General features: G+C 40.6%; 1 protein-coding gene across 1 annotated transcript; it reads right to left on the bottom strand.

Moving 5' to 3' along the window:
* Positions 1-777: 777 nt before the first annotated feature.
* On the bottom strand, positions 778-20,202 carry pls1 (plastin 1 (I isoform)). The gene is made up of 17 exons (XM_038729697.1): positions 19,823-20,202; positions 17,904-18,132; positions 15,527-15,617; positions 9,680-9,840; positions 9,466-9,595; positions 8,089-8,221; positions 7,451-7,532; positions 6,739-6,904; positions 4,820-4,962; positions 4,622-4,717; positions 4,177-4,372; positions 3,710-3,788; positions 2,253-2,367; positions 2,011-2,144; positions 1,748-1,871; positions 1,521-1,654; positions 778-1,371 (listed from the first exon to the last, which is right to left on the bottom strand). The coding sequence occupies exons 2-17, from the start codon at positions 17,907-17,909 to the stop codon at positions 1,233-1,235; spliced, it is 1,929 nt and encodes a 642-aa protein (XP_038585625.1). The 5' UTR covers positions 17,910-18,132; positions 19,823-20,202; the 3' UTR covers positions 778-1,232.
* Positions 20,203-21,785: the final 1,583 nt, after the last annotated feature.

Here is a 21,785-nt window from a genome sequence, read left to right on the forward strand (position 1 = left end):
GTGGTAAATTAATTACTCAGACCTTTTACTGCATTAAACGTAGAACAATACAGTGTAGAAATACTATATTACAAGTAAATGTCATATGTTTAACTATTTAACTTACTTAAGTAAAAAGTAACAGTATCAAAATACACTTAAAGGACTAAAAGTATAAGTACACACTATGCAGAATTATAGGATTATAATTACTGATGCATGAAAGTGTAAGCATACCTTTTATGTTGCAGCAGGTAAAAGTGGGGGGAATTTATATACTGCTGGGAAGCTTATTTTAATGAACAAATTTCATCATTTATTTGTTAGTAATATTTTTGAAATGCAGTGGAGTTAAAGTATAAAGTAGCAGAAAATTAAATTACTCATTAAAGTACAAGTAATTATGTTCTTAAGATACATAATGAGTTTCCAAATTCATCTAAAACAAAGTAGGCAATGTTTAGATTTTCATTCAAGTAGATTTTGATGCACATCCTGAATTAAAATGTTCATAAATTTATTTTTACTTCAGCAAGAAATTGTGGCCTAATTCCCTTGCAACTGCTGTTAAATAAGGTTGCTGGAAGTTTCCCCCCTTTTTGCCATGGAGCTTTCAGAGTTTTAAAGACACTTAGAAAAGGCTGGTTTTAATTGTTTACTCACTATATAAATTACTCACTATACAATATTTGTATTTAATGTACTTACGGACTAAAAGATGTTATAATCTACCTGGTTGATACTTTTAAAAGTGCTGAAAGAATTTGTATCAAAAGACAACACACACATACAAGGCTGTTAAGTACATCTAGTAGATTGTTTTTTAATAATGAAAAAGCAATATTCAATGCACAACATTTACAGACATGTAGGATAGATGTGTGTGTATGATTATGCATTTCTTCTGCTGTTTTCCTTTATTGTTCACTTAGCAGAAGGATTAAATAAATGTAATGTCCTATTAAATATAATATAACAAAGAGCAATTAGGAGCTTGTTCTATAAAATCTGAGCAAACAAAATGCAGTGGCTTCACTGATGAGAAAAGATTTCCAACTTTAGGTAGGCTCAAGTTGTTATCATGAAAGAATAACAAATACTGACAGATTGTCTTGCTCTGTTTGGAGCAAGGTTAAAAGTCAAAGAAAAGAAATTACATTGATAAGAAAAAGATGGAACAAAAAGACAAAAAAATGCATAGAAACAAAACGCATATTGGTGGTTGGTTTCCAGATGGTTTGTTCATGTCTTTTTCAGCGGTTGGCCTTTTTCAAACCATGGCCCATGAGGCTGGCAAACAGGGTCAGCACCATCTTGGGATTCACATCCACCAAATCGTCAGGCAGTGCGTAGACACGAGCTCCAATCTTGCGAGCCAATGAGATCGCATACCTGGGAGAGGAACAGGGAGGGAGGGAGGGAGGGAGGGAGGGGGGAAGAGAGAGAGAGAGAGAGAGAGAGAGAGAGAGAGTTAGGAGATGATGATCTGGTCACAAATATAAAGACGAGGGAAGGTGGAATGAAAAAGTTGAGACTTTTACTTAGCGTTGCTGAGTTTATCGGCATGCTTCAGCACTCCCCTCTCTACTCTCTTCACCATGTCCCATTTGACTGTACCAGGAGCGATGGCGTCGATCACGTCAATCACTGGCAGGCTCGTGCTGATCAGTTTGTCCTGCAGAAAAAGGGTAAAATGCAAATTCAGCCTCTTTTACTCAAATACACCATGCACTCACATTCTCTTACATGCACATGCATACACACACACCTTGAAGCTGCTGATCTGTGTGTCCTTGCGTTTCTGGCTCAAGGTGGTGTTGACCCAATTGAGGATAATCTGATCTCCCACCTTCTCTCCATCACCCAAATCTGACAAAACAAGCACTGTGTACCTGAAGGATAACAAGCAGGACACATAACTGAAACTGTACACTGAAAGGAACCACTAAAATCGATTCAAAATGGCCAGTCTGTCTTGTACAAGATACAATAGGAAATAACATGTCACACAGCCTTGGACGGTGTGTGTACCTCCTCATCAGCTGCCAGAGCAGCGCCAGGGTGTGCATTGGACTCCCGTCATTCAAGTTCTCTCCTCCAATGCCGACCAGAGAGAAGTGAGCTACATCCCTGCCCAGCTCCACTGCATAGTTACAGTTCTCTAGCTAGGACACGTGAAGAAAAAAAATATTACATTCCTTTCATGTTCCCATCAAAATGTTTTGTGCTCACCAGCTTTCTGTTTCTTTAATGTGTGTACATAGCATTCACACCTTCTTCATATTGGCCCCCAGGACAGGATAAGGAGGGTTGTTGATTCTCTTCCAGTTCACAGGCACATTGACCTTCTCATAAAGCTGCAGGATCACCAAACCATCACACAGGTCACTGTAGGAGACAAAACACAGAGAAAGTCTCTCAGGAGCTCTGCAGAGTTAGATTACATGTACTCAGGATTACAACAACAAAGGCAACTGTAATCGATGACCAGGGGGCCTCATGGAGTGACTATGGCTCAGAACGGTCATCTACTTATCAGAAGGTGGACAATTGGCACCTTAGCCTCTCTTCATCAGTGTATGAATGTGTGAGAACGGGGTGAATTTGATTATAGCACTCTGAGTGGCCGGAAAAACTAGAAAGGTATCCTGCAAAAAGAGTTGTAATTTTTTTCTTACAGGAGAGCATACAAATACATAGATTTAAAAAAGAAATAGGAAAGAACATTTGTGCATCCACAACTTTGGGTCAGTATCACTAATTCGAATGAACTAAGTTAGAACTACTTCTGGCTTTTTGATAAACTTCAAAGAGCTACCTTATTTTTATATTTGTGCGCTTAAAACTGGGATTCTTGTTAAGGTGTTGTTCTTGTTAACACTGTGTGGATATTTTAAAGTCCAGAATATTTTAGACTCAGTATGTTAACATTCGATTACTCTTTGACCAACAAATAAATAAATCATTGTAGGATTCACATGGACTCATGACCACAGTATTTTTTTAAATCCTGGCTATAGCCTTGTTCATGGAACTTATTATAAACTGGAAGATTCTAGGTTCTCAGTGGCAGTAATTAAGTCCATACGGACTTGGCTTGGGGACCAGAGGGTGGCTGGTTGGGGACTAGAGGTTGATATGGAGGCAGACTGCTAGCTGGAACAGTGCCAGTTCACCTTCGGTGCACTACCGAGGTGCCCTTGAGTGAAAAAATTAATTCAGTAATAAATTAAATAAAGTAATAAAAACGGTACACTGAAGGGACAAAGGAGTACAGAGAAGAACTTTGAATAAACTGATGGACAAATGTGGAAAATGTATGAACCAAAAATGAAGTATTAATATTGCTATTTCTCCTATAACCCTGTTCAACGTCCACCAGCATAATAATCCACTGCTACTATTGTAATAATTTTAACTTTATTTATATGGCATCTTTCAAAAACAAATTTAGAAAGTGCACAAGCACAAATAAAACACTGAATAAACTCACAAGAGCAAGTAAAACATAAGTCAATATATATAAAAACAAAATAAAAATAAATTTAAGGAAAGTGTTAAACTAAATCAAAGCCAATTCCATGTTGCCAAGATGACAAGTGTCCTACTATCCTCATTACTGGTTATACTGGGAAGCCCTTGGGTATAAATTGGTAACTGTAGGACTGTTAAGGGTCCATTCCCATTCCTTGATAAGGTTAACCACATTGATGTGTAACTGATAGCATACCAGTACAGGTGGTTGACATACGGAGAGACGCCCAGAGAGTTCATCCAGTTTCGAAATGTTTTCTCTTCATTGGACTCAGCTGGAAAGACATAAATACATTTTAAATACCATCATGTTCTCTACCAGCTGTTCCTATACAGTTGCTGTCTCCTGTAAGAAATGTTTTTATGTTCAGCCATAATTTACATACAGTAAATATGTATTTATGGCTGCCATAACTTGCCTGAAACATTTATTGTCTTGTACTTTTTATTGGGCTATGTCCCCTCTGTGTCTAGCATCACCTGTACAGTACGTTCACATTCTGGTACACATTTTGGACTGAGTGGGTACATGTCAGCATTTTATGACTTTTGTTTTGGCTTGACAGAGAAGCAATGAGCAGCCTCAAGACCATGTGATGATTGATGCAGCTGAACCATGTTGGACAAAATATTTTTATTCAGTGAGCTGTGTCTGTGTCTCACCCTCTATCTGTGTAGTCTCTACGCCGTTGCTGTGAGCCCTCTGCAGAGCAGGATGCATGTTGAACAGGTTGGCCACAAAGGCCAAGTTGAGTTTACTGTTTCCAGACGTGACGTCATGAGGAGAAACAAACTGTCTACAGTCCAGCCGGGCCGCCTGTTGCAGCATCAGCTCAGCTCTTTGGTCCAAATCAGGTTCCTTCATATAAGCATAAAACAGACAAATGTATATGCACGGTACAGATACTACAGACATATTCATGCCAGAATCCAATAAGAAGGTCATTGTTTAATATTAATAACATCAAAACGAACAATTATCCTTAAATACTTTAACACCCAACCTATCACATTTAGGAGCTTCTGGTTCACAATTTTTACCTTCACCTCTGACAATTTCCATTATCAGTTTCTCACTGTGATTTAAAAACTTTATAAACTGACTCACATTGAGGCCGCTCATGTCAATTTTGACAATCATTTTGTAGTCGTGCTCTCCTTGAAGAGCAATCTGGTCCAACAGGTAGAAGTAGGCTCGCGAGTCCTACAGTGGTACAGTACAAGAAAGGGTTACACTCATGTGTTCTTGTAATTGTTTGTGTGAGTGTGTGTGTGTGTGTGTGTGTGTGTGTGTTCTGAAGGGGACCTTAATATCTTCACTAAAATTGCAAATGGTCTTTGTTCCTGCGTTTTTTAGATGATGGTTGACCCAGCGGAGCAGCAGCTCCTCAGGGGAGAGGGACATCAGATGGTCCAGATGCTCCCCTTCTGTCAGAAGGCCAATCAGACCTAGATACACACATTTAAAAGTATTAAAAGTATTTCTTTAATCTTTTTTAAACTCAGACATCTTCTTTGTTAAAAACAAACACACAGCAAGGTGCAGAACAGCATGCGCTTCAAAACGAGTTAATCACAAGTAAAACACATGGCACAAATCTTCTCCTGTACTCCATATGTTATTTGTCAAACATTTTCGGCCATCTTGCCTTTGTCAGGAAGGTGTGACCTGTTAAAATTTGGGGGGAAATTCTGACAGACCAAATGGTGAATGGCATTCTGTCTTCCTATTCTAAATTTGAGCATTCATACTGCATGTGTAGGAAGGAAAATCACTATCACTATCAGCTGTCACTATCACTGTCAGCTTCATAACGGGAGTGCCAAGGTAATGTCCCATTGACGCGCTAATAGCTCTTACTAGTATTTCTAGAGAGATCCACGGGCAGAAGTCTTTTGTCCGTTCCAGAGTCTCGACTGAAAACTAAAGGGGACAGAGGTTGGCAGTCAAGGCTCCGAGGCCCTAGAACAGCCTATCTGAGGAAATCAGGGATGCTGACTCAGTGAACTGCTTTTAGTCCATTCTTAAAACATACTTTTATAGAAGAGCCTTTCCTGATTTCAGTTGATTTTAATTATCTTTTTTTCTTTTAACTATACTTTAATTTCATAACCTTCTTTCTGCTTTTACCGTGTATCTTATTTAGTTTGCTGTGTTTTATTTTCTTTGCTCTTGTGAAAGTACTTTTTAACATTGTTTTGAGATGTGCTCTACACATAAAGATTATTATTATTATTTATTGCTGCTCTTACTAGTATCTATTGTCACTTATAGATCTCTTACTTTACTGATACTTGCATGTTATTCCTCAAATGAATGTCGCTTTAGATAAAAGCATCTGCCAAATGAGTAAATGTAAATGTAATGTGAAGACTGAGCAAAAAGGGCTTCGATTGTATGAAAAGTAGAAAAACACAAAACATCAGTGGTGTGAACAAAAGACACTGGTTCCTATCTAAAGTGGTTCCTATCCAAAATACTAATTATCATGTTTGCTCACATTTTGTTCCACTTGATAAGGTAAAAATGTTTAAATCTGAACCTTTTTTTGCTGAATTGTACAGCATAAAATAAAACAGTGAGACAAGTTTAATTCTTACAACACAGCGATATCTCATTATCAAACACACCCTTTCACGCCTACAGTAGACCCTGACATGACCCTTTCTATCCCTGCAGTCATTCCACACATATCTATCTAACACACTATCTCCTAAGGGGTTGAGGGTTAGATTGTCTTTTTTCACCACGGGAAGAAAGGGGATGAAATGACATGAAGCAACAGAATTTGAGCCTTTATTGCCTGATGACAGTGAAAACAAAAACAAAAAAACATTGCATCATTACTTTTATTACTACTGTACCACTATTTCATGCTGGAACACTTACAGAAAGTGGTAATTTAATCTCGCTTCTGTTGAGCTCCAAAGTTCACTCTTGACTTTGGAAACAGCAGTTAACAAAAGGATTTCTACTCAAAGTTCATTTACACTAGAAGTCCTAAAAGTGCTCGGATTAATGAAAATTTCCTGAGATCTGATGAAGTGATACGATTAAAAGCTCTCTAACAACCGAGTAAGTGGAGCTTGAATAGAGATTTTTGTCACTGACTCTTGTGTTGTTTCAGCCTTAACCTCAAACTCATGACATTAATATTTAGAACTAGGTTAATGGTGTATCTGGAAAGTTAATGTGTGTGTGTGTGTGCGCGCGCGCACTCTGACCTTCGTTCCTGCTGATTTCTATGTCAGCAAAGAGGCCAACCTTGATAATCTGCCAGAGCAGTCCGAGGACCAGATGGGGTTTCCCAGCCATCAGATCATGGGCATCAATGCTCACCACCGTACAGCCGATTGCTGAGGCTGAGTTCAGAGCCAGGACCAGATTCTCCTACAAATGGAAATTAATTGGGTATCAACGTGTTAATATTTGCTCACAGTCAGGGATTTAATAGCCAAACAACAGCATGGTTAAAACTTATGTTGCTGTACTATCTCAGCAAAAACAAAAAATGACTCCTCTAAATAATAGATAACTTATTAGAAATCAAATGCAGCACTCTAATCTAGCTCCTTTTAGAAGATGAAAGCACATAACTCATATACAACCCCAGACTGTACACTAATGTGTTATTTTGTGAGGTTTAGAGCTACTGGTGAGCATATTTTATTACCTTTGGACAGACCTAGGCTAGCTGTTTCCCTCTGTTTCCAGTCTTTATGCTACACTAAGCTAACAGGCTGCTATGAGAGAGGTAGTTTTCAATCTTCTCATCTAAATCTTGGCAAGAAAACAGATGAGCATAACTATTACAAATTTGGTGCTTCTAGCCTTGCACATCTCATTACATGTAGCCTATTCCTGTAAGGATTACAATGCATGCGACTGTGACTGGCAGTTATGAATTTACTAAACTGGTGAAAAGCTACTACTCACTGTCATTTTGAAGGTGGAAAGTTTCTTGGTGTTGATAACTCTTTCGTCAATTGTGTCAGGCTGAGACAGGTTGATCATTTTGCTGAAAGAGAACAAGGAGTGTGAGCTTGTGGAAAACTGAGTGAGTGAGTGAGCAAAATGTCTAATACCATTTCAGTGTGTGTAACATCAGATTCCTTACTGCAACAGTCTCTGTAAGATGTACTCTGTTCACCATGCAGTGAAAAACTCACTGGGAGTGAAAGTGAACAAGGAGGAGGAGTGAACCACTATAAAAACTACAATAAAATAGAATGACAGTATTCCTGCCTTAACCTTTGTTGCCACAGAAAAGACAAAAATAATCTTTGCGCTCATTGACATTCCATGTGTCAGAATAATCATTTACATTTGCAGGTACTGTGGGTTTGATTCAACCCATTTATCAGTCAAAAACTCACATTTGAGGTGTTTTCTTTTGCAAAGAATTATTGTAATCAATAACATATACAGAGAAATGGTACTTAAGGTAACAATGTATGCTGTCAGAAATCAGACAAAACCTTCTTGTTAACTTGCTAGTCAGACTTATGAAACACACTGTATGGATGTGATTGCACTTACTTGCATGCCTGTGTGCATGAGTACAAGTGTGTTACCATAACAGGATGCCATCGCGGACAGAGGTGAAGAGGCTTTCATCGTCAGGGTTCATGGGCAGCAGGTGTTGGCAGTCTGGATCTTTCGCCAAGGCTTTGTTGATCCAGTGGACAAATGCTACCTTCTCCTCATCTAAACACACACACATCAGGATGTGTCATAGCTAAAACAATTAGTTGCTTGGTTGCATATAAAAAATTAAACAGCAACTGTTCTGATAATTGATTAATCACCATTTTAAAAGCAAAAATGCCAAACGGTCTTTGATTCCAGCTTCTCTACTGAAGGAATTTGCTGCTTTTCTTAGTTTTATATGATAGTAATTTGAAAATCCATGGCAAATGACACTATGAAGACATGACCATGGGCTCTAGCAAATTGTGATGGACATATGTCGATGTTTTTTGAAGTTTAATAGACAAAACAATTAATCAGTTAATTATAATTGTCAGATTAACTGATGATAAAAATAATAGTTAGTTATAGAAGATACTTTACTTTAACTTCCACAAACATAATAAATGGTACATTATTTGTCAGCAATTACAACTTCTCCTGTGAAGACACATTTTAGGTTATTACAACAACGTTTTACTACATTATTAGTTAATATACCAGCCTCCACTTATGGGTACCCACAGGAGGAGTAATAGGTTAACACTTACATCTGCTTACAGTTAGATTATAGTGTTATAAACCATTTATTAATGTGTACTGCTTACAGAAGCTAAATAGGGGGATTTAAAGTAAAGTGTTATGCAGCCTTAATGAACATGATATCATTAACCTTCTAATGTACATAATTAAATTGAACATTTATCCGATCATAAATTGGCACCATTTTGCGCCTCTCATGTGTTACCAATACATTCGATTCACAGAGCCAGCCCCTGATTTTTCTAAAAGTAAATACCGGGCAACCTTTGAAAAACCACACATGGCACTGTTCTAAAGGTTTTTCCCCATCTGGATGAAAAAGATTCCTTGCCTCTGCACAACAAAAAAGATTTTAAACCTGTTTCACAAGTTGCAGGTGCTGTGAATTTCTTATAGTCTGATGGGTCTTATGAGTACATGATCTAACATCTGCCACAGTATTTGTTTGGATCAAGAAAAAGAGGTGCAACTTGGGAAATGTGCAACAGACTGAATATTTTTCCCTCTAGATAGAGCCTTTTTAAGCTTTCTGGAAATACCGTCGTAACAGAAAAGAAGAGTGTTTTCTGGGTTTTTCAAGATTACTGGATGCTTAATTCTGTTACTTGAATGTAATGTTACTCATAAAGAGGCACACATGAGTGTCAGTCAGAGATACAGTAATTATGAAACTGACACACACACATAAACACACACAAACAATGCATACTCTCTCGCACCAGAGTAGGAGTGCTGCGTTCCCTCGCTGGAGATTCCTGACAATCCCCCGAAGGAGCGAATCCCATCTCTCCTTGTGATGGTTTTCCTAAACGTCTCACTGAACTCTTTGCTCTTCAGCTCTTGATAGATCTGAACATGGACAGACTGTGTTACTTGTTGTGTGGCTGGGTGAGTAAATTCACACATTTGCTCACAATCTGTATCAGAACTCACAGAAACAAACTCCTCAAAGCTGATCTTCTCGTCCTTGTTGGTGTCTCCAGCGATGAAGGCCTCCATGATCTCTCGCACCTTGTACCCCGGCAGGGAGAAACTCGCCTCTCTGAACAGCTCCTGGAGCTCAAAGTCGCTCACATAGCCACTGTTATCAATATCTAAACACAAATAGACACACAAAGGAATGCACACACAGATGTAATTAATTAATCTGCTTCACAGATATTAATCTGAAATGAATGAGCCCAATATTTAAAGTAAATATTGCACAGATGAAAAGCAAAGCAAAGACAAACAAGTCTGGTAGGTTAATTCATAAACAGATCTTTCCTAATAATTTTCTAATATTTTCTCAGGAAAGTAATTTGGTAATGATTATAGGGAGAATAAAGATTCATATTTTAGTTTTATTGTGTTGAGTTGAGTTTATTTAAACCCAAATTGTAAACTTTGTAAACTTCTTCTCATATGTTGAAACCATCTGCTTTACAAGTTTTTGCATTTTCAGCACTAACAAAGGTTCAGAAAAATAATGTGTTCTCGCATCTTTAACCATGTTATTGTAGTTAATTAATAAATCCTTCAGACTGAGGTAATGGACTTGGAGACTGGATTTTTTCCATCTGCGCTCTGCTTTCCTGCATTCCCTTTTTAGGCTGCGAATGCTGTCATTTATCCAGGGTTGCTTACTAGCTTTAGACGTAGGCCTAACCTTAGAGGAGCAGTAATATTTAGTGACGACAAGCAGATATGATTGAAGTGATCGACCAGATTGTTGGTGTTGGAATCAGACAGGTGTTGGCTTTGGCTCTGAAAGAATGTGCAAAACTTTGAAACACTTTGTTCATTAAAGAAGCGAGAACACACGGAGCTTGGTGAGGCGGCATGAGTAACAGGCGAATCGCAGCTAAAAACAATACATCTGTGGTCAGATATGGTCATGTCCACTAATTCCACCGAGGAAATGCTGACACCCACGGTAAAAACCAAGTCCAGTGTATGACCACGGTTATGTGTTTGCCCTTTGACATGTTGTTGAAGTTAAAAGAAGTGGCCATATTTAAAAAGTCAGTTGCATTAACACTGGTGGGGTCATCAACATGAATATTAAAATCACCACAAAGAACAATTCTGTCATAATTTAAAACCAGAGTAGATAAAAATTCAGGAAGTTCTGATAAAAATCCTCCAGACGGTTTTGGGGGGTGATAAATTATAACAAATATGACCCTCCAAGTTTAAGAGTGACTTCACTTCAAAGGAGTTAAATTCATCACAGCGTACTTGATGACATTTAAAATTTTTCCTATACAGGCTCACTAGCCCACCACCACGACCACTGACCCTCGGTTGACTAAAACAATCATACTGAGGCGGACACAGTTCAGCTAGCTGCCTATAGTCATTCATTTGCAATCTAGCAATCTAGATTTGCAGACAAGATAAAATCATTTAAGATAAATGTCTTACTTGACAGAGATCTCACATTGAAGAGATCCATTTTAAATGAGTTTGTTTTGGGTGCTGGAGTTGGTGCAGTTGTCCTAATCCTTAAGAGATTACTATGTGTGGGATGTGCACATTTTGGTTTACTGGTCTATGCGTGATGATGACAGGAATATGAGTCTTTGGAACAGCGCTGGGAGCAGACGGCTTTACATGCCAGCAGGTGGAGACATTTGTTTGTGGCAGTGAGGCAGAGTTATGTTCAGTGACCGGTGGTGTGTCCAGGTGTGCTGCATGAATGATTAGTCATTCCTGTAAGTCATGTGTGGACCGCACCACATGCTGTATGTGAGCAGCTAACATTTCTGAGCCCTGTTTGTTTGGGTGAAGTCCGTCTGTCTTAAAAAGAGACATTCTTTGCCACAAAATATTAAAGTTACCGATGTGGTCGCTGCCACTAGAGGCGCTAAAGATAGTGCTATAACCACACAAACTGCAATATATAGTGCTACAATAAGAGTAGGCATAATCGATAACATAGTATATTTAACAAAGAATTAAAGATAAAGATGTATTACATAGTAGATACAACCAACTGCAACCAGTGGTCAGTGGCAGCGACCACTATCTTCAGCGCCCCTAGTGGCAGCGACCACACCAACTGGTGTGGCAGCGACCACCGTCTTTAGCGCCCCTAGTGGCAGCAACCAGTGTGGCAGCGACCACCGTCTTTAGCGCCACTATTGGCAGCGACCACAACGACCAGTGTGGCAGCGACCACCATCTTTAGCGCCACTATTGGCAGCGACCACACCGACCAGTGTGGCAGCGACCACCGTCTTTAGCGCCACTATTGGCAGCGACCACACCGACCAGTGTGGCAGCGACCACCGTCTTTAGCGCCACTATTGGCAGCGACCACACCGACCAGTGTGGCAGCGACCACCGTCTTTAGCGCCCCTAGTGGCAGCGACCACACCGACCAGTGTGGCAGCGACCACCGTCTTTAGCGCCACTATTGGCAGCGACCACACCGACCAGTGTGGCAGCGACCACCGTCTTTAGCGCCACTATTGGCAGCGACCACACCGACCAGTGTGGCAGCGACCACCGTCTTTAGCGCCCCTAGTGGCAGCGACCACAACAACCAGTGTGGCAGCAGTGGTCTGTGTGGCAGCAACCCAAGACTGTGGAGCCTCGTCTCATGCCCTCTCTCGCCAAATTAAAAGATTAAGTCTGGTTCGCGATGTCTTCTTCATACTTTGGTGTTTTTGAATTGAATAACGGCAACCATGCGAATAAAATACTATCTATTCATTTCCAGGCCATTTTATCAAGTTAGTTAGCTATTTAACTTTGGAAAGTATTGTTTAAGGTTTCAAAACTTAAAACCTCCAGACCTCAATTTTTTATGTTGCATAGGGTATCTTTCCCTAAATAATGAATTTTGTTCCTCCAAGTGAAATTAAACAAGATCTAATTCTTTGTATATTTCAGTAGGCATTTGGTCAGTGATTAGATAGTAGAACTCTACTATTCAGTGAAAGATGCCTCATCCACCACATGTTGAACCTTTTTCATTATTTGTTTAATCATATGGCTGAAGTTTAGGTTATTGCGTATTGAGTTTTTCATTCTTATCACACCCAGGTATGTAACTGGGTTCTTCACAGGGATACCATAAACTTCTGATAGAAATCACATTCCTTAAGTGGTAGCCTAATAAACAGATTTGTTCAAGTTCATTCTTAAGCCTGATACATTAGAAAATTTCTCAACTTTCTCAACTTTTCTCAGCTTTCATCCATTCCTCTCTATTAGACAAAAAAAACTATCATCTGCCAGATGAGATAATTTAAATAATCTAAGGTCACTTTAGGTATACTTTGGAACCATAGACTGTATAAAAACTTGAAACTGACCTCTTTTAATACAGCCACAGTTTGTGTGACAAGGAACAGAAAGGAGCCTTCCCTTAGAGACTGTGGTAGCGACCAGTGGTCCGTATGGCAGCCTGGCAGCCAGGCAGCAACCAGTGGTCTGTGTGGCAGCGACCACTATCTTTAGCGCCCCTAGTGGTAGTGACCAGTGGTCTGTGTGGCAGAGACCAGTGGTCTGTGTGGCAGAGACCAGTGGTCTGTGTGGCAGCGACCACTATCTTTAGCGCCCCTAGTGGCAGCAACCAGTGGTCTGTGTGGCAGGGACCAGTGGTCTGTGTGGCAGAGACCAGTGGTCTGTGTGGAAGTGACCAGTGGTCTGTGTGGCAGAGACCAGTATCTTTAGCGCCCCTTGTGGTAGTGACCAGTGGTCTGTGTGGCAGCGATCAGACCACATAATTGGCTACAACCCCTGCTGGAACAGTGGGAATGGGACCAGAGATAAAAATGCACTTTCCACACTGCTTTAAAAAGTTAAAATCTGATTTTGTCAGCTCAGACTGCTGAAGAGCTGTGTCATTTGTTCCCACATGGACTATCACTCTTGTGATGGAGGACGGGAGCGATGGCATTAGGTCCTGGAGTTTTTTTTAAATGTCAGCTGTGGTGGCACCGGGGAAGCAGTGAGTGGTAGCGTTAAAGAAACGGATGTTTCTGGTTATGGAGTCACCAATTATTAGTGTGGTTGGGGAGAAAAGAGGACGAGGAGATGCCGGTTGTGGGGTTCCAGAGCAGGACTGAGCAGAATCTGCTTCAACACTGCGTGCGGACTGAGGATGGAGTGTGTGAGCTGCCGCGTGCTGTGTTGGGAGTAGCAGTAACAGACCTGAGAGAAGGGCTACCCGACGGTGCAGGGTAGATACGGCCTCCGGAGCGTCTGAGCACAGCCTCCTTCAGGATCCTACGTCGGGAAGTGGAGGTTTTTGACCGGGATGACGGCAGCCGATCAGGCCCAGCGGCTGACCGGCAGCCCAGCTGATCACTGTTTGCCGCCAGTCCGGGAGATGTAGCCGGTGGAGGAGATGCAACAGTGTTGGCAGGCACTGTCCGTCGAAAGAGATCTGTATCAGGGAGACTCGAAGTCGCAGGTGCATCCGCTGGATGGACCGGAGTGTCTTCAGACAGGGCTGCATAGCGGTTGGAGAGGCCGATGTGCGGAGGAGAGGCAGCCCCGTCCGAGCCTCTCTTGCGGCCATGGACCACCACTTCAGCCCAGGTTGACTGATGCTTCGGAGTCGAGCAAGAGGAAAGCCTTGGAAGGGTAGAGGGGTCCCATAGCACAGTGTCCTGGATGTTAGCGGTTGTGCTAAGAGAAACAATCTGTTTGGCTTGTACTGAAGCCACATCCATAAAGCCAGTCAGCAGGGAATTTTTCTCTTTGAGTTCCTCTGAAAGTCGTCGGATGTCTTCCATAAGGTCAGCAATCTTTTTGTTCGCTTTCTTAAGGAGTGTGCAGTCTTCACGGGGCAGAGTTATCTCGGCTAGCATCACCGGAGCTTTATTGTGGTCAGTAGCATTGATGGTGTTTTTTACGGTCATCTAGCTTAAAATCCATGTCGGACGACTAAAATCCTTAACGCATGTAAAACTTAAGTTAAAAACGTAGGTTAAATAAAAAGTGTATAAAAAATGTAACGAAAAAGTGTGGATTAAAACTGGATAAGAGTCCGGTTTAAGACGGAGCTTCCGACAGGTGGCTACAGACGCCAACGCATGCGCAGAGTACAGATTACATCAGCAATTACGTCAGCGATCTTGTGACTTAAAAATAAAGTATTGTCTACTTGTGATCCCTCATCATATGTCGTTGCCTTAGTATGAACATGAGTTATCAACAAAAGAGTGACTTTGCCTTCAGTGGCTTTCATTTACAAGCCTGAAGAGGTCAAGGTTTCAAGTATTTCACAAGGCAAAAAATAAATAAAAATTTGTATGGACATTCATGGTCCCCAGAGGATGAATTCTAATGACTTTGTTGATCCTCAGACCTGTCAGATTTAGCTTCGGACACCCAGGTTGGGAAGCACTACTCTTGGTTATGCTAGCAATTAATTGGAATTAATTTAATTGTGCCAATTAAACACAGGACATTCAACCAACTTGAACCAGTAATATAAAGTTTTACACATGGTTTTAAACTGGACAAAATCTCTGTCTCACTCACTTAACCTGTTTATGTTTGTACTTTGTTTTTGTATATCATACCGCAACAGGACTGCCTTATTTATATTGCTCTATATTATCAGCAATTTTTTGTAATTTACATTTAGTATGATTAACGTCTCATTATTGCATTTCAAAATGCTTCACACACAAAGTACACATTCACTTAACAACTCAAGCAATAAAATTTCTTGCACAAGAGTACTTTATGGTCGGTTGTAAAACTCTTACTATGGTCAGAATTCCCTTTCGATACAATTGTGGGGTCAGGTTAGGCGTGTGTACATGTAAAACTGACCAATTCTATTAAAAGCCTCTCTGAGCTCTTCCAGGTCCTCTCTGGAAATCTGTGTGACATGGTTCTCCATAGTAACTTCAGCTTTGTGTACCTGAAACACACACACACACACACACACACAGAAAAGCACAGTTTCTAATCATACTGGTCTCACAATAGAAGCTGATTTTGCATGATTGAGCAATATGTTGAATTATCAATCTAATGATGTTATATCTAATATATGATAAAAATACAGGGGAGATGTTACTGCATTGATGACAACTGGATACTAAGCACATGTTACAGCTATAACTTCTGTACTTTTATTATTATAACTAGGATTTTGAATGCAGTACTTTTACCACCACTGCAAGGGAGTGGGTGAACACATCCATTTACTGCAGAGACTTAAAGTTGTTCAACCTCAGAAACATACACTACCGTTCAAAAGTTTGGGGTCACATTGAAATGTCCTTATTTTTGAAGGAAAAGCACTGTACTTTTCAATGAAGATAACTTTAAACTAGTCTTAACTTTGAAGAAATACACTCTATACATTGCTAATGTGGTAAATGACTATTCTAGCTGCAAATGTCTGGTTTTTGGTGCAATATCTATATAGGTGTATAGAGGCCCATTTCCAGCAACTATCACTCCAGTGTTCTAATGGTACAATGTGTTTGCTCATTGGCTCAGAAGGCTAATTGATGATTAGAAAACCCTTGTGCAATCATGTTCACACATCTGAAAACAGTTTAGGTCGTTCCAGAAGCTACAAAACTGATCTTCCTTTGAGCAGATTGAGTTTCTGGAGCATCACATTTGTGGGGTCAATTAAACGCTCAAAATGGCCAGAAAAACAGAACTTTCATCTGAAACTCGACAGTCTATTCTTGTTCTTAGAAATGAAGGCTATTCCATGCCAGACATTGCTAAGAAATTGAAGATTTCCTACAACGGTGTGTACTACTCCCTTCAGAGGACAGCACAAACAGGCTCTAACCAGAGTAGAAAAGAAGTGGGAGGCCGCGTTGCACAACTGAGCAAGAAGATAAGTACATTAGAGTCTCTAGTTTGAGAAACAGACGCCTCACAGGTCCCCAACTGGCATCTTCATTAAATAGTACCCGCAAAACACCAGTGTCAACATCTACAGTGAAGAGGCGGCTGCGGGATTCTGGGCTTCAGGGCAGAGTGGCAAAGAAAAAGCCATATCTGAGACTGGCCAATAAAAGAAAAAGATTAAGATGGGCAAAAGAACACAGACATTGGACAGAGGAAGACTGGAAAAAAGTGTTGTGGACGGATGAATCCAAGTTTGAGGTGTTTGGATCACAAAGAAGAACGTTTGTGAGACGCAGAACAAATGAAAAGATGCTGGAAGAATGCCTGACGCCATCTGTTAAGCATGGTGGAGGTAATATGATGGTCTGGGGTTGCTTTGGTGCTGGTAAGGTGGGAGATTTGTACAGGGTAAAAGGGATTCTGAATAAGGAAGGCTATCACTCCATTTTGCAACGCCATGCCATACCCAGTGGACGGCGCTTGATTGGAGCCAATTTCATCCTACAACAGGACAATGACCCTAAACACACCTCCAAATTGTGCAAGAACTATTTAGAGCAGAAGCAGGCAGCTGGTATTCTATCGGTAATGGAGTGGCCAGCGCAGTCACCAGATCTGAACCCATTGAGCTGTTGTGGGAGCAGCTTGACCGTATGGTACGCAAGAAGTGCCCATCCAACCAATCCAACTTGTGGGAGCTGCTTCTGGAAGCGTGGGGTGCAATTTCTCCAGATTACCTCAACAAATTAACAGCTAGAATGCCAAAGGTCTGCAATGCTGTAATTGCTGCAAATGGAGGATTCTTTGACGAAAGCAAAGTTTGATGTAAAAAAGATCTTATTTCAAATACAAATCATTATTTCTAACCTTGTCAATGTCTTGACTCCATTTTCTATTCATTTCACAACGTATGGTGGTGAATAAGTGTGACTTTTCAGGAAAACACAAAATTGTTTGGGTGACCCCAAACTTTTGAACGGTAGTGTAGCTAACTGAGTCTGACGAGACTGATGGGATAAAAGCAGAAGAACAATTAAAGTGTCAGGTTACTTAATTACAACTTGCTCCCTGAGGTGGATGTGCAGCGAGTTCCTCAAAAGGTTCCCAGTTCCTGAGTAAAGTCCTGTGCTGGAAGCGTGGCTCTATATACTGGTCCAGTGTAGCCTTATGACTTGTCACTGTCAGCAAAGCACTATCATTACTTACACACCTCAGGTTCCTCATAAAACCCTGAAGGTCTGAAGCATTTTACAGTAAAGTATCCCTTTGGTTCTTTGCTTGAGGAGACAACAAAGAAAAGACAACATGCAATAATGACAGAGACGAGTACCTCCATATGAGTCTGTGTTCTCTTTCAGCCCTGTCTTGAGTGACACAGTAAGCCTTTTGGTGCAGATCCCTCTGGACTGGCCACAGGAGTCGAGTCTTCCGGAGCTCTGTGATGCTTCAAACCAGGGCAGAGCAGAAGTTGGATCCCGGAGTGGCTGGAGAGCTGGTTATCTCTCCTAGGAGGAGTCACTCAGGAGAGGCACAGAGTGGACCTTTGGCCTTCCTGGACCCTGGGACAGGCGTAGTCTGACAGTTAACATTTAACACCTCAGCTGTGTCATCATGTTATTGTCCATAGAAGGCAACTGAGTTGCACTCATACATATTACCTACAGTACAGTACTGTACAGTGGCATAAAGTTAAACACTAAAATGGTTGCACAGGGCACACTGTGGGGACAAAAGTTAGGAAGGGAAGTTAATAAAAGTCAAGGAACTAATTTAATCATAAGATTCAATTTCAATTCAATTCAATTTTATTTATATAGCGCCAAATCACAACAACAGTTATCTCACAGCGCTTTTCATAAAAGAGCAGGTCTAGACCGTACTCTATGATGCTATTTACAGAAGCCCAACAGTTCCCACCAAGAGCAAGCACTAGGCGACAGAGGCAAGGAAAAACTTCCTTACAATGGTGATTAAATATGTATTGCAAATTCACACTTTGCCATATCCACATTTTGGCAGCAGGTGCTGCTAGTTCAACCTACCAGGCAGATATTTCTCTTAATGTGAACAAATTTGCTGTTTTATGAGGACTGATCTTGGCTTAAAGCCATACATATTGCCCAACACCTTACCTTATCAATTTAAAGAAATATTTGCTTTCTTTCCAAGTTAGATGAGAAGATTGATACCACTCTCATGTCTGTGCCTGAAGTTACAACCAGGAGATGGTTCAATTAGCTTAGCATAATGACTAGACCTGGCTCCATCCATGGTGCAATGACTTCCTGGAGTCTCTCACATAGCCTCCTGTAAAACTACCACTTGTTGTTTTTATACTTTGCTTACTTTGCTTTGACTAATGAGATTTACATCTGACTTCTGCTTTACAACGGTAAGAGGTGCACTTTATCAACAATGAATGACCTTTAAAGTTTAACACACTATATTGAACTATATTACAGCAAAAAAATCCACAACTGGTTATACCTAACTTTATGAGAGCAAACTTTATTCACAATTATTTAACAATTATTCTCATATAGAATTATTCAGTAACGGTAAAATGGACAGTATGTTAAAATAATTAGGATCTTACAATACCCTTTTTAATGGACATATATGAGAGAGGTTAAAATCTTCTACTTACTGACTGTACACAGTAGTAAGTGCTGCCTGTGGGGCTCAGCTCAGGGCAGATATTTCATCAGGGGAATTTCAGTGAATTAAATGAATGAACAATATTTGCTAAACCTACACTGCTGCATTTTGTAGAAAAACTGCACTTGGGATGAAGAAGTGATTGTAGTGAAGTCTTTTGTCACATGTTTTTTAACAGACCACGCTCATATTGTGCATTTCTGTCAAACATCCCTAAAACATGAGGCCTGTCTTTGCATGCACAGCTTGCCTCCCTGCCACACAATGCCCTGTAATCTGAGGCACAGAGGCAACTGCATCACAGCTGCACTCTTCGTAGCAACACTGCCACTTTACTGCTGCTTCACTCTTTATTCCAACACACAGCAATGCTTTACAGTAGCAGATTATGCCTTTTTGTTTTCCTGTCTGTTTGCCCTTTTTTCTTCCTAAATCAGTGGCATTTGACCTGTATGTTTAGCCTAAGACAACTCCAGGCAACATATTTCTGTAGCTATAGTTTATTGAAGTCTGCTTTGCGTAGCAAAGTTCACCTGTGTTTCAGAATAGTCAAACTGTAATGTAAGGAAAGTACAGAAGTAAGGAGCTTACATTCAGTTCCAGGCAGCCTGAAGGGCTCAGAGTCCGGAGCAGGGTCAGTCCAAAGTAGAAAATCAGCTTGCTGCAGACTAGTTTTGGGCCTCTTTCTTCATTATACTCCTTTTCAGACCCTTCTTTTCCCTTCTCGCCTTTCTATTTACCCTTTCCCCTCTGTCTTCACCTCCTTCTTTTCCTTTCCTCTGTTTTTACCTGTCAGTCTCTCCTTTCACCTCTACCACTGCTCAAAAAGTCACACGCAGTCCCATAATCAGCCAACACCAGGACACAAGACTGTGCAAAATGTGTTTCTCTTGGCTCAGACAAACTTAGTAAATTCATTTTTGAAACCTGTTCACTACAAAGTCATACAGAAACTAAATGCTGCCTCTGAATCCACACAGCTCCAGGACTCTGTTCTATTTCCCCTTCTGGTCTCTTCCTCAGACACTTGATCAGCCCAGTTTCACTCTGTGACTCTGAGGTGCTCTCCGGTTACCCTCTCCTCCTAATCGCCGGTCTAAGGTAAGCGCTCCACCTCTAGCCATAAATGTACCAGCCATGGTTCTGGTTGTGAACCCTGAGACAGGATCAGTTGTTGGTGTTAAAGTGTATAAGCCTCCTGCCTTATTCACTGGCAACTTAGAGCACATGCGCATGAAGGCGGACAGAGTTAAAACCACATAAACATACAGCACACACACAAATATACTTTAAAAGCCCAAATGTTCTGAATTTATAAACAGACTTTTAATGATGTATGGCAGATGGTTATTATTGAGCTTAGAAATATTGTGATACAAAAAACATTACTAGACAAATATGTCTGTGACTACTGCTACTAAAATATACTGATATCAGCATTATTATTGGAGTTAAAGGCCTTTATTTTAAAAGGATCATCATTCTCATGTTGCACAGGTTGGTTTTCAGTTTAGCCTTAACAATTTCTAATAACAAAAAAAGAAAAAAAGAAAGGAAACCCAGATGTTCACGAGGAAGATGTCTTAAAGAAACAAGACCGACACTTTAAAGAGTTCTCCCCTTCTGCACACCCCTTCTGAATCCATGTTACTCTTTGATTCAAATTCACATTTAATTTTTTGATCCAAAAGAGGTAATGTATTTGGTCAGAGTTGCATATAGGGGTGGATACAGTACAAAACAGTATCAGAACAAAAATATGAACAGTAAAAGAGTAAAGACATTTTATAAAAAGAACAGTAATAGACAAAGATAGGCACAGCACCAAGACACCATTTACAAACAGTGTTACAGTGTCAGTAGCAGTTTGGATGTTAAACACCATGACAGCAGCAGGAACAAAGTATTGTTTTGATTTAAGATAACTTCTCCCTACAACTCAGAAAGGAAAAACTTTCTAAGAAAACAGAAGAAGTTTGTACTAAAAAGACTGTACTAACATCCCTGTGTTTTTTAAACCCAAGAACACACTAAGACAGATGCTGGTACACCCCAAAGACCGCACACCCAAACACAAGAAAAGCAATCTAGTGTATTTGGTCCAATGCAGTGAGGAATGCACAGACCTGTATATTGGGGAGACTAAACAACCACTACACAAACGCATGGCTCAACACAGAAGGGCCAACTCCTCAGGTCAAGACTCTGCAGTCTACTTACATCTGAAGGACAGAGGACACTCGTTTGAGGACCACCAGGTGCACATTTTAGACAGAGAAGATGGATGGTTTGAAAGAGGTGTCAAGGAAGCCATCTGCACCAGGGTCGAGAAGCCGTCATTGAACAGGGGAGGGGGTCTACGCCACCACTTATCCCCCACTTACAATGCTGTCCTTTCATCACTTCCCAGGAAACTCAACAAACGTAACCTATTGGCCTCAAGTGAAGATACCAACGATGGTCGTTCAGTCTTGGCCACAGGTAGTCTTAACGACTGTAACGACTGTCGTCACAGCAACAAGGAACACTAACGAACCAGCGGTATCGATGACCC

Source organism: Micropterus salmoides, unplaced genomic scaffold, assembly GCF_014851395.1.
Source record: "Micropterus salmoides isolate LMB-PRFRI ecotype aquatic unplaced genomic scaffold, ASM1485139v1 Ms_hic_scaffold_19, whole genome shotgun sequence".
Lineage (NCBI taxonomy): Eukaryota > Metazoa > Chordata > Actinopteri > Centrarchiformes > Centrarchidae > Micropterus > Micropterus salmoides.

Excerpts from the sequence above, each read along its gene's own strand:
- pls1 (XM_038729697.1), bottom strand. Across the intron at positions 9,596-9,679 it reads GCTTTGAGGAGTTTGTTTCT|ATCTATCAAGAGCTGAAGAG; the intron begins GTGAGTTCTGAT and ends GTCCATGTTCAG. Across the intron at positions 2,145-2,252 it reads TGGGGGCCAATATGAAGAAG|CTAGAGAACTGTAACTATGC; the intron begins GTGTGAATGCTA and ends CACGTGTCCTAG.